Source organism: Pan paniscus, chromosome 13 (genome assembly GCF_029289425.2).
Source record: "Pan paniscus chromosome 13, NHGRI_mPanPan1-v2.0_pri, whole genome shotgun sequence".
NCBI classification, from domain to species: domain Eukaryota; kingdom Metazoa; phylum Chordata; class Mammalia; order Primates; family Hominidae; genus Pan; species Pan paniscus.
Window position 1 is genome coordinate 138,508,238 of NC_073262.2, and position 13,032 is coordinate 138,521,269.

The following is a 13,032-nucleotide window of genomic DNA, read 5'->3' on the forward strand; positions in this document are numbered from 1 at the left end:
TTAACTTGTTCTCAGAGTGAGTGATTTACATGTTGCACCTCCCTCAGTGCTGTCCCCCTTAGCACCACTCATGACCTAGGAAGTCGGAGATGCCAACTCGGGCAGTGGAATCCAGTGGTGGTTTTGGATCACTTTTTAGATAGTGATTAAAATACACTCAAAAATTAAAAAATTCTCTTGGAGAAATTATGGTTCCAGAGAAAATGACAGGTTTCCCTTGCATCTCAAATTTGCTCAGACCGTCTGGGGATCTTGTTACATTTGGATTGATCCCTCCCCCTCTTGGGTACACCCAACCACTGGTCTAAAGTGGGCCACACTTTGAGCTGGAAAGCGCTTCCGTCTTTTGCCAACTTAAAATTTGTCCTCGCCAGGGGAATCTTTCCTAATGCAAATCAGATAACCCCTTCCTCCCTCCACCCTGCACACCTATGGCAGGGCCCAGACATTCAGGCACCTCCAGGGCCAGGCAGGAAGTGGGGCTGAGGGCAGCCCGCTGATTTGAGAGAAGGGCCCACGGTGCCCGTGGAAACCCAAGAGTGTGGCCTCTGCACACTGCTGCCCCTCAGGGCCATATTCCCATGTCAGATGGAGAGTATGGGTGCTGCGGCTGCTGGATCCTAAGATCCATAGGAGGGCAGGGGGACTCCATCCAACCCCAGTGACTCTTGGCCAGAAGTCACAAACACCGCGTGCACGTGCAGCTGGCCTGCAGCAGGTTCAGTGTAACCAGCGTTCAATGCAAAAATGTATACCTGTAGCCAGTATTTTAACATAAGAAGCCATCACACACAAGTCCAGTGTTTCTCCTTCTCTTTGATAATCAGGAAATCTGGCCACGTGGGGCCCTCCAGCCCTGCAGGGTCGCTGTGTTGTACAACCCCAGGGGCTTGTTGGTGGCAGCATGTTGGCCCAGTCATGTTCTGGGCTAAAGTACTCCTCCCTGCCAAGCAGGTCTGATCTCTAGTTTCCAGCAGCCCTGGGCACCCCGTTCCTGGAATTTGCTAGTCGGGTTGAGATTTCTTGTCCTGTTCTCCTTTCCTTGAAGACACTCAGGGTTGAGGCCTTCTCAGGCTGCTCCTGGATTTAGCAAACAGAAACCGCTTCCTCTGGAGCTATGTGCACTCTCAGTTAAGGGAAATATTTGCTCATCTGCTCTCACTCCAAGCTCACATTATATTTCAGTGGGAATTTGGGAGTGAAGCGGAGCCCCTGTCCGCTCATGTTCCTTGACTGAATCAGAATGTCTTGGGAATTGGGGATACCCTCTGTAAACTGTGGGGTGCAGTGGGAAGATAAAATGAGAGTTGTCGTGAAGTCTCACTTCTCTCCCTGCAAGGGACTCAGGTGACAGAGGTGCCTGCCAGAGGGATCCTGAGCAGCCGCCCCTTGGTGTTTGTGCTTTGGAAGGGGGAGCTGAAGTTCAAGACCAAAAGTGTTGGGCTGGGCAGTGGCTGGGACACCCAGAGGTTCTGCGTGGGGAGCAGGTCACCGCCCATCAGTAGGAACAGGAGACTTTGGCAGCCCAGCAGCCCAGTGTCCTGGCCGGAGTGAAGACAGCAGGAGAGCTGGCCCTGCCACGTTCCGTTAGCTAACAAGACACTTCCCCTGTGTAACTCAGTCCTGGCTTTCAGGGAGCCATGGCTTCCATAACTTTGCTGCCCCTGACTTGTTCCTTTGGGGAGCAGGAGACATGACTGCACAGCCGGGCTGAGCGTGGGGTAGTGCTCCAGCCACTGAAAGAAAAGTGCACCTGCCCCAGCCCAGCTAGACCACAGCCATGACGTGGCAAGCGGGGCAGCCAAGTGGCTCTTGGTCGCCACAGCAATTCTTGGGGGGGTCAGATAATAAACCCAACTGGGGCCAAGGCTGGAAGGCAGAAATATGACTCCTAAGAGGCCAGGGTATTCTGTAGTCCTGCCACTTACGCAGCATTTGAATAGTGCCTATAATCCAAGATTATCCCCCCTGGCAAGACGTAGAGTTTAAGTTAAGTTTACTTATTTAATAAGATCTTAAGTTTATTGAGAGTTTTCCTAGGATCAAAAGAAAATCAGCGTAGGCCGGGCACAGTGGCTCACTCCCTGTCATCCAGCACTTTCTAAAGACCTAAGCGAGGCATGGTGGCTCACTCCCCTGTTACCCCAGCACTTTTGGGAAGCCATGGTGGGAGGATTGCTTGAGCCCAGGAGTTCGAGACCAGCCTGGGCAAGATGATGAGACCCTGTCTCTACAAAAAATAAAATAAAAAATTAGACAGACATGGTGGCGTGTGTGTGTAGTCCTAGCTACTCGGAGGAGGCTGGGGCAGGAGAATTGCTTGAGCTGGAAAGTTCAAGGTTGCAGTGAGCTATAATTGCATCAGTACACTGCACTCCAACCTGGGCAACAGAGCGAGACCTTATCTCTACAAAAAACAGAAATAAAAAAATTAGCCAAACAGGATGGCTCACGCCTGTAGTCCCAAGCTACTCAGGAGGAAGGAGGGAGGATCACTTGAGCCCAAGAGTTCAAGGCCACAAGGAGCTATGATAGCATCACTGCACTCCGGCCTTTTTTTTTTTTTTTAAAGTTTTAATTCAGCCTAATTTAGTTCCTCAGAAAGCTATGAAATGATGTCTTCACATGCCTCCCGATTAGACTGTTTCCCCCTTTTTCCTTAACAAATAAGTCCTCGTAGCCTTCACTGGGGGCAGGACAATTTTGAGGATGTGATTTGCTCATGAAAGTACCTCCCACACGCCAGCCAGAAGAGTGGTGCAAATCCATCCGCATGGAGCCCCGGGGGTGTGCGCCGTGGCCAGCATTTGTCTGAGTGGGAAGGGATGAAGCTTTCTGAATGAAGCCTGGAGCATCTGTAATCTCCTGGTGACACCAGAGACCGTGGCCCTGGCATTGTTGGAATTCCATCTGAAATGAATGACGGAAAAATGGGAGCCCACTGGAGAACTTGAGTGAAGGCGAGGCGGGTGGATCACCTGAGGTCAGCAGTTCAAGACCAACCTGGCTAACATGGTGAAACCCCATTTCTACTAAAAATACAAAAAAATAAAAATAAAAAATTAGCCAGGCATGGTGGCATTTGCCTGTAATCCCAGCTACTCTGGAGGCTGAGGCAGGAGAATCACTTGAACCTGGGAGGCGGAGCTTGCAGTGAGCTGAGATCGCGCCACTGCACTGCAGCCTGGGCGACAGAGCGAGACTCTGTCTCAAAAAAAAAAAAACAAAAAAAACAAAAAAAGAACTTGAGTGAGGCTTTGTTATGCTAAGTTTTAAAATCCACGGGAATCCCACTGGAGAGGGGTCTCCCATGAGTTGAAGCAATTGCTTGTTTATTACTGCATCGCTGATGGTGACTGCCCTTCTCTAATTCCTGCCATGCAAGGAAGCCCTTATTGTCTTGGTTTGCAACTTAGTAGCATTTTCCTGTGGGCTTCGTTGGGTTGACTGGTCTCAGTTCCATATTTGGTGTATAGCGATTTAGATTCCAAGAAATCAAGGTATGCCACATTTTACCACGTTTCCGTTAATAAGAACTTGCAAAGAAATCATCTTCTAAAGTCGTTTCAAACTCAAATATTTTCCCTTAAGCAACAATGTCTAATGGTGATTGCAGCCCCAAGCTGGCTCATACTTTATTAAGTTTGTGAAACTTGGTTACGATTTAGTAAATAAAAAACAGTATTGTCACAGTATTGGTAATTAATTGGACTTGAACTCAATTATATCCCATAATAATTATTCATTCTTATGTTGTAATTCTTGAAAGATAGCAGAATTTAGGAGGTCGATGGAGGCTGGGAAAAGTTCTGAAGGTGACTCGTGGGGCATCTCGGCTTTCTCAAAGCGTCTTCTTGTATTTCAAAACTCATAACTTTCCTTCTGCCTCAGTCCAGGTGAATTAAACTAGCCTGAGTCTTATGCTCTCTCAGTCATATTAAGGTTACATAAGTTTATAAAAGGGTAGGAGAAGAGGAAGTAAAGAGATTGTTCCATTTTTCTTGGTTAACATGGGCCAGAGTTAGATGAGAAGGGAGGAAGACAGATACAGAGACTCCCGATGTGAACGCTGCCATTGAAAGGGACTGAGCTGGACAGGCATGGAGCCCAGGCTGAGCAGGAGAGAATCCCAGCTCAAGGTGTGGGGCCTGCCCAAGCTCAGTGTTGGCCGTCAGCTTCCTTAACAAAGGGAAACCTGTCAAGGTGGAGCAAGGCTTGCTGGGAATTGGTGTTAAAACAAGAAGAAATTCTCAACCACCATTTAAGAAGACTGGATTAAACATGACTTCAAAAATGTGTTGGTTTCAAATTCTGAGTGGTTTTCAAGGAGGCCTAATATGATTTCATTAAAAATGAATTAGAGTAAATTACATGAGATTCATCTATTAAATACTGTTACTGAAATTTGCCAGTGGAATTTTGGTTTTAATAAAAAATCTGAAATGAAGGAAACTGTAAAAAAAATTCTTCTTTACAAATATAAGGTGAGCGTACACTTAATGCAGTTTGGGTTTTTCTGGGGTTTTTTTGTGGTTTTTGTTTTGTTTTGTTTTGGTGGTTTTTTTGTGTGTTTGGTTGTTTTTGTTTTTGTTCTTTTTGGCTACAAGGTGTGTTTTATTTTCATTATTCATAGAAATAATTTTCTATAATGTCCTGGGGCAAACCAGAGAATTTGGCAATCTGATTGGGGGTGGTCCTTCCGAGACCCACAGGCCAGTGGCATCGGTGCAGAGTGCCCAGGTTCACAGTGCAGCTTGTGGCTCGTGTCCATCTTGCAGGTCGCTCTTCCTCCACATCACGACTGGGGTCTTAAGGATGACGAGGGCAGGAAATCCTCCGGGCTCTTAGGAAATTTCACTCCGCTTCTGCCCAGTGGTCTCTTTGGTCGGCAGGGTGTTGTTCTCCTGCGTCTCCGTTTTCTTCAGCTTGGCCCTGTTGAAGCTGGCGATTCCCCCCATGTCTGGTTTGTCTGCCATTTTCTTAAAACAATCGGTACCATCCGCTCCGAGCCCGCTGGTTTGTTTGTTTTTTTTGTTGCTGTTGTTTTTTTGTTTTTGTTTTTTGGGTTTTTTTTTTTTTTTGGCGGAGTCTCCCGCTAGAGCCCAGGCTGTAGTGCAGTGGCGGGCTCTTAGCTCACTGCAACACTCTGCCTCCTGGGTTCAAGCAATTCCCCTGCTCAGCCTTCCCGAGTAGCTGGGATTATAGGTGCCCACCACTGCGTCCAGCTAATTTTTGTATTTTTAGTAGAGACAGGGTTTCACCAGTATTGGCCATGGTTGGCCAGGCTGGCCTCAAACTCCTGACCTCAGGTGATCTGCCCACCTCAGCCTCCCAAAGTGCTGGGATTACAGGCGTGAGCCACCGTGCCCGGCCTGGTTAATGCAGTTTTTTTAGTTTGTTCTTTCTTTTTGTCTCTCCTCTCTCTTTCTTTCACTCACTTTGTCACCCAGGCTGGAGTACGGTGGTACAATCATAGCTCACTGCCACCTCAACCTCCTGGGCTCAAGAGATCCTCCCACCTCACCCCCCCCCCACGTAACTGGGATTACAGAAGCACACCACCGTGCCCAGCTAATTTTATTTATTTATTTATTTTTTAGAGATGGGGGTGTCAGCATCTTACCCAGGCTGGTCTCGAACTCTTGGGCTCAAACGATCCTTACACCGTGCCCAGCCTGGGGTTTCTTTCTTTAAAACATTATACCTTTAGGCGTTTCCTGTGTGTTTAGCAGTTAATTATCCAAAAGATCTAGTGTAGCACGTCTCAGTGTGTTTGTGTCGTATTTGTTGAACTAATGGCATATCTTTTAGCATTCGCCAGTATCACAGAGTGAAGTTCTGCACACACACAGAACTTGAATGTATATGTTGCCTGTGTACCTGCCTTTTCTTTTTTTTATTTACATTAGAATTTCTGTTTGGCTCTTTTTCCCTTGTAGGGCATGCTGTTGAAGCGAAGTGGCAAATCGTTGAATAAAGAGTGGAAAAAGAAATATGTCACCCTGTGTGACAATGGCGTGCTGACCTATCATCCCAGTTTACATGTGAGTATAGCCCCCTCGGAGCAATTAACAGCTGCAGACCTCAACTAAACACTGTGGGGAAGGGGAACCTACCAGCAGCCCAGCCTCTTGTCTCTGTTTGAAGTGAAAGTCGTATTTGGTCTCCTGCTCAACTGTGAGATAAATAACCCTGCCCCTCACACTCCACTAGACCATATGTCTTTCTCTCTCTTCCCCTCCCTACCAGTCAGTCTGTGGCTTTCCAATTCTACAAAGAATTACAATAAAAGGCACAGATGAAGTAAAATTTTAGATGAGAGTAAAAAGACAGGGGCAAGGAGAAAAGAGAAAGGAGAGAAGAGTGGTCTATCTGAAAATCGAGAATGAAGGAAACAATTACATTTGAACCCAGGATTTAGCTTTGAAAAGCTGTGAACAATAATCAGAAGTCAAATGCAATTCATGACTCAGCTTTTATTGTCAGATAACACATTCCAGTGCATTAGGCAAAAGAAACTTTCCTCTTTGTGTTATATGTAAGTTTGTGTTACATATAAGTTTGTTATATCCGTGGTGTATAAGATAGATGTATAAACAAAATTAACTTTATTCTTGGGGAAGAAATGCAGACGTTCTACCCATTGATAAAATATAAAAAAATGCAGACATTCTACCCTTGATAAAATTTAAAGTTGGGGTGTTCTAGTTTCATAGCAACACATTCCATAACTCTTACTTGATGCAGAGAAATGTGTAGATTAGAATATATGGTGGAAGTCAGTCATTCGATTCCATTGTCCCTCAGTATCTATGGGGGATGGATTCTGGGATCTGCCTTGGATACCAAAATCCACGGTGGTCGAGTCCCTTATATTAAATGGCATAGTATCTGCATATAACCTGAGAGTATCATCCTCTATACTTTTAAGTCATCTCTAGATTACTTATAATATGTAATAGAATGTAAATTCTCTGTAAATAGTTGCTATACTATTGTTTTTTATTTGTATAATTTTTCACTGTTGTATTAGGTTAGTTTTCACTGTTTTTTTTTTTTTTTTTTTTTTTTTTGAGAGGAGTCTCACTCTGTCTCCCAGGCTGGAGTGCAGTGGCGCGATCCTGGCTCACTGCAACCTCTGCCTCCTGGGTTCAGGCAATTCTCCTGCCTTGGCCTCCCAAATAGCTGGAATTACAGGTGCCTGCCACCATGCCCAGCTAAATTTTTTTGTGTTTTTAGTAGAGACGTGGTTTCACCATGTTGGCCAGGCTGGTCTTGAACTCCTGACCTCAAGAAATCCGCCTGCCTCGGCCTCCCAAAATGCTGGGATTACAGGTTTGAGCCACCGCGCCTGGCCTTCTTTTGAATATTTTTAATCCATAGTTGATTGAATCTGCACATTCAGAATCCACAGATAACAAAAGGCAACTTTATATCACTGTGTCAGGCTAGTAGTAATAGTCACAGCAGCAGCAGCAGTATTTTTTGTATTTTTTGGTAGAGACTGGGTCTCCCTCTGTTGCCCAGGCTAGTTTTGAATTCCTGGCCTCAAGCAATCTGCCTAACCTCGCCTTCCCAATGTGCTAGGATTACAGTCATGAGCCATGACACCCAGCCAAGCTATTGATTTTTAAAATTTTGAAATGCTTTGTAAAATGGCACAGTTATTGATGAGAAGTTAGAAATAGCATATTGAAAATTAATATCATTCCTAAAATACCACCTAGGGAACCTGACTTCACATTTTAGGGTGCATACTCCCGGCTATTTCTATGTATATTTCTCTTTTCCTTCCACAAGCACATGGTCACTGTGTATACACTGCCCACAGCCTGCCTTCCTCACTCATGGTAGATATTTTCATGTCAAGAAATATACTTGTACACCGCCATTTTTAATGATTATATAATATTCCACTGTGTGGATGTGCCTTCATTGATCCCACAGTATCTGAAAAATGAACCTTGGCAGATAAATTTACTTTCAGTTTTTTCACTGTCATAAAGAACTCTAATCAACGTTCCGCTGTTTATCTCTCTGTCCCCTTGTCCAATTTGCCTAGGATACATTCCTAGCAATTGGCTTCCTGCGTTGAAGAGTTGCATGTGCTTTCATGGTTTTTGCTGTATTTTGTCAAATTCCCAGAAAGGTTGTATCAGTTTATCTCATCCGGCAGTGTATAAGAGAGCCTTTTCTCTGCCCTCTCAAGAACATTTACCTTCAGAAGGAAGAGCTTTTCCTAATATGATAGGTAGCACATGGTAACCTTGATGCTGAGTTCGCTTGCTGGCCTCTTGAGTTGCCCTTGTCTCCTTGTCTTTTAGCATAGCTACACCTTTCAGAACCACGCAGCAAAGCAGGTCTTCCGTCGGCATCTCTCACTGGTTCCTGTTGTTACTGAGAGCACCTCCCATACGTTACTATTCAGTGGGATTCGAGATGCAGATATGGATAGATTCTTACATAGATATTCTTTATTGTAGTAAGGAAATTCCTTTGTGCTCAGTGTCCTGCTAGTTTAGTTTTGGAATATAGTCAGACTGGTTCTCCAGGGGGCCTTCAGATCGAAGAGATGTAATACCCATTCCATGACGCCCACCTGGGACCAGGTCGGCATCTCTCCAGGACTGCCCCATGTAGGTCTCCAGTTCTGCAGCCCTCTCCACACCCAGCTTCCATCCATCAGAACAACAGCGAGGCACCGGGTCTTCCCTGGGTTCTCTCTGCAAAGTTGCTCCATCAGCAGTGGCCGGGCTGCCCTGTTACTGGCTTAGCTCCTCCTATGGACCCTGTCAGAGAGCAGAGGTCTAACTATTGAACCAGTCGCTTTATGTAAGTTAGAGAAGTGCAATCAAAATATCATTCTTGGTAAGACTCACTGACCAGTAAAAAGTGAGAGCTGATGGATGATACATTTCCAGTCAACATATGCTCACTGCTGAGCTCAGGCTCAGTCGAAGGGATGTTTGCTGCTTCTTGCCAAGGGGCAGATATGGTAACAACGATATATATCAGAAGATTCCCTTAGGAGGCCTAAAGCCTGTTTGCTTTTCATCCAGTCTCTTGAGTATATAATCACAATCTTCAAAAATTCTCCTATCCACAGGCTTTTTTTTGTGATGTCCCTCAGTGTTTGCCAATTCCATCCTTTCTCCTTCATTCATAAGTATGCATGAATCTTACTGGAGTACAGAAGAGGGGCGCAATGGGGCTTTGTTGTATAATGGTATAGCAAGCAAGAGCCAATGTCATTTTCAGATGCAATCCTTTTAATGCCAGTCTCCTTGGAACTGAAATTTTTGATGCAGGTACATAGTTCCCTATGGAAGGGGCTTAATCCAGGAATGGATTTGAATCACTAGAGCCTGAAGAGATGGCATGACCTTCCATGTAATCCTTCATGGGTTTCATTTTCACAGCCAAGCATTGGATAAAAGTGTGGAGAGGCAGTGACTTCCAGGTGTATTCTCTGACAGGTGCATACGAGTCTGTTCTGCTGTGAGTTGTTAGGGGAAGTGCTGACCCACACCAGCTAAGTTAGTCTGGTGGTCTTGGTTCAAAATGGGAAGAGGCATTCAATGGGACACCCATGAGCCGAATCCAGATTTTCCTTCATAAGAAACTTGAGAATGTGCAAATGTGTTGCTAGTTCAGGTCCCAAAATTTTACACCGTGAGAGTGACCCAGTTATCTCAGTCTGGAAAATTTCAAAAGATCGTAGAACCAGATGATCTCAGTTAAACACGGACCACGCTGTGACACCCACATCCTTGGCTATCTCTGGGATGTATTACGGCAGAAGGACCACTGAGAGTCGTTGGCCACATGCAGTGGTGGCATAAGTGGTCAAGTGTTGGGAAAGCTGCCAGGATTGCTGGTGTTTGGGTTTCAGAGTCATTATTGTTGCTCCTAACTCTATTACTGACCACAGCGTGAAGTGGGGCCTCTCCCTGGTAACACCCTATTGTCTGAACATGGGAACCTGCCTCCTTTTCTCTCCTCTGGGATTCGGGCCCATGTCCAGCCTCTGTAGACCTATATCAAGTCATTAAAAGTAGATGTTAACCTGTCAGCGGACCAGAATAACTCCCTCTTTTACACTAGAGGAAAATGTTATCTGGTTTCTGAGAACACTATTCTCATCCACCTTTTCTCTCAAAGGCAGATGGGGCCCAGGTTCCAACACAAGAGCCCCCGGAGCAGGGGCCTGCATTGATCTCATATAGCATAGCCTACAGCCCGTTCTTTTCCACAGAGCCCAGGAAAAAAAATCCCGGCCAAATCATCAGATATTTTTAGAGTTTTCTACAAAGACGTAAGTGGGTATCAATAGTGAGGTTGCTGTACCAATTCCTGGTGTATACCACTAACTTAAGAAGCCCAGGTAATTAGTGGACTAAAAAGGAAACTAGCATGCTTTTGGGGAGACGGGATTCTAATCAGCTAATACTTCTATTATGGGGTGCTGACTTGAGAGCGCCAGGCTTGCAGTTGTATTAAACGTGGAAGATTCAGACAGAGATGAGGTAGGGCCGTGTGGCAGCCCATCACCGCCAGCGCTTGCTCGTGGTGGTGAGGCCTCTCCCTTCCGGCACAGACATTTATCTTCTGTCCACGTGTGTGCCGCTCACAGTCCCCGTGAGGCTGCACCCTGGTGCCACCAGCAGCCTCCTTCCATTTGCTTATCATGTTAAATTCAGAGAGCTGGGGAGAGGATCTTGCACACAAGGAACATTGGAGGAAGCGTAAACAACTGAGTCAAGTTTAAACGGAATAGGCCAATGTGGTTATGGGCAGGGGGCAGGGGAGCGGGTAGTTCAGGAGGATCTCAGGATTATTTGTTCTTTAAGATCAAACCCAGAAGGTGGAATCGAGGGTCTTTACCACCCTTGTCTTTCTCCCTCTGACACAGGGATGCTCAGGCGTAGTAGCCGATGTCAGAGGATTGCCTGTGTGGGATAGGAGGGTCTAGAAGGCTCGACTCCTCTCCTAGGGCTGCTCCACACAGCTCCTGCATTAGTCAACCAAATTAAATTCCCAGGCGAGCTCACCAACCAGTCCTCCCTAGACAAGACGGGCAAGCAAGGGCCGAGTTGATAGACCAGCCTGGGCAACATGGAGAGACCCCATCTCTACAACAAATAAAAAAATGAGCAAGGCGTGGTGGAGCACACCTGTAGTCCCAGCTACTCAGGAGGCTGAGGCAGGAGGATCACTTGAGCCAGGAGGTCAGGGCTTCACAGTGAGCTATGATCATGCCACTGCACTCCAGCTTGGGCGACCATGTGAGACCCTGTCTTTAAAAAAAAAAAAAAAAAAAAAAAGTTGATAGAGGCAGGTACAGCATTTGTTGCTGTTGGGTAGAGCGGCCACCCACTGCCCCAGCCTTCCCTGTGGCCACCTCAGCTCCTGCGTGCTCCCAGCAGTGCCAGCATCCTCATACCTTTGTTTGGGAAAGACACCCCAGTAGTGGGGAGCTCTGGCTTTCAGTTCCTTCACACACTGTGGAAGCAGGAGACTGACCATTTCCTAACCTTGCCAAAAACTCTGGGTGAGGGTTTTTCAATGTCTTCATTAGATGCCCTTAGAAAAAGATCTCCCTGAAGAGGTCAGTTCGATTCCTGAGGTATCTGAACACGGTTTGCTTATTGCACAAGTGTCCACGGAAGTGTTTGTGTGAAAGATCGATCACCTTTGGACACGAACTTCGAGTATCAGTCCCAGACAGATGTTTTCCACACATCAGTGTGCTCGAAAATAAACCCAGCTCTTGGCCAAACAAACAGTCGGTAGGTGGCCGTGCTGTGCACCAAGCTCGTGGAATCCCAGCAGGATGACCTGCTCTTTGAAACTGTGGCTTCAAAACAAAGCAGCCAGTCATGAAACTGGGGGCACGTGACATTGCGGGGCACCTGACATTGCAGGGCACCTGACACTGCAGGACACCGTGGGGCTGGCGTGAGGCTGAAAATGTACCTAGAATGGGTTGGCTGCCTGGGAACCTCATGAATACTGATCCCCAGGGACTGCGTGTCTCCCTCAGAACTGGGGCAGCTTTCTACGTGCAGAAGATCATGACAAGGGACTTCAGCTGGGCGGTGGCCCTGGGATGTCACTTTCCTTCCCACTTAATTGCTTTGGATTTCTCTTTCCTTTCTCGTCATCCCCCAAAAGTGTTTTTCTCTTTTTTTTTTTTTTGCCCTGGGCCCCAAGCTCAGTCCTTACAAAGATTGTTAGGAGACTAGCAATCCCTATTTCCTTTGACACGCAGCTCAACCTCACTCTGTCCTTTACTTAGGACATAAGCTAAATCTACATACCCTTCCTACACCACAGATGGAAGATGTGGAGGGAAACCTTTTTCCCCAGGTCTGTTTCCTGTTGTTGAAAACCTCAAACCTTTTTCTTAGGAGAGAACCTCTGTTTCTAAGCAGTGGAATAGAGTTGCTTATGGAATAGCCAGGTCATAGGATGTGATAATTTCCCTGGAAATCAGAGGGGAAAAGAAGCAAAACGTTGAGCCAACTCAGACTAAGAAAGCTCCCTGAAAGTTTATGCCAGTGATACCTGCAGGCCCCAGATCTGCTCAGCTTGGGTTCTATGAAGTCTTGACCCCAGCCATCACCCACAGCCACATCTCCCAGCCTCCTTCAGCTCTTCCCCAAAGGCTTAGGAGGTGTTAGCATTGGCTGCCTCAGGATGATGGGGTCCCTGCACTTCCATGCTGTGTAGGTTGAGAGAAGGAGGTATGGGTACAGGAGGAAGTGATGGTAGATTTCCACTGTAGTTATTACCTTTTTTTTTTTTAAAGACAGAGTCTTACTCTGTCCCCCAGGCTGGAGTGCAGTGGCACGATCTCAGCTCACTGCAACCTCTGGGTTCAAGTGATTCTCCTGCCTCAGCTTCCCAAGTAGCTGGGATTACAGGCATGCACCACCACGCCTGGCTAATTTTTTGTTTTAGTAGAGATGGGATTGCACCATGTTGCCTAAGCTGGTCTCAAACTCCTGACCTCAAGTGATCCACCCGCCT

General features: G+C 46.4%; 2 protein-coding genes across 17 annotated transcripts in view; one reads left to right on the plus strand and one right to left on the minus strand.

The window, feature by feature from the left end:
- The window catches only part of AGAP1 (ArfGAP with GTPase domain, ankyrin repeat and PH domain 1), a 640,400-nt gene that overhangs the window by 386,736 nt on the left and 240,632 nt on the right, over positions 1–13,032 (plus strand). For all 16 annotated transcript variants that reach the window (XM_034955413.4, XM_034955414.4, XM_034955417.4 and 13 more), the window contains one exon: positions 5,940–6,044. In XM_034955413.4, the coding sequence (XP_034811304.1) occupies positions 5,940–6,044 (105 nt within the window). The remainder of the gene's footprint in view (positions 1–5,939; positions 6,045–13,032) is intronic.
- Positions 2,573–5,919, minus strand: LOC130541305 (thymosin beta-10-like). The gene has a single exon (XM_057301550.2). It carries the CDS (start codon positions 4,974–4,976, stop codon positions 4,845–4,847), a length of 132 nt encoding a protein of 43 aa, XP_057157533.1. The 5' UTR covers positions 4,977–5,919; the 3' UTR covers positions 2,573–4,844.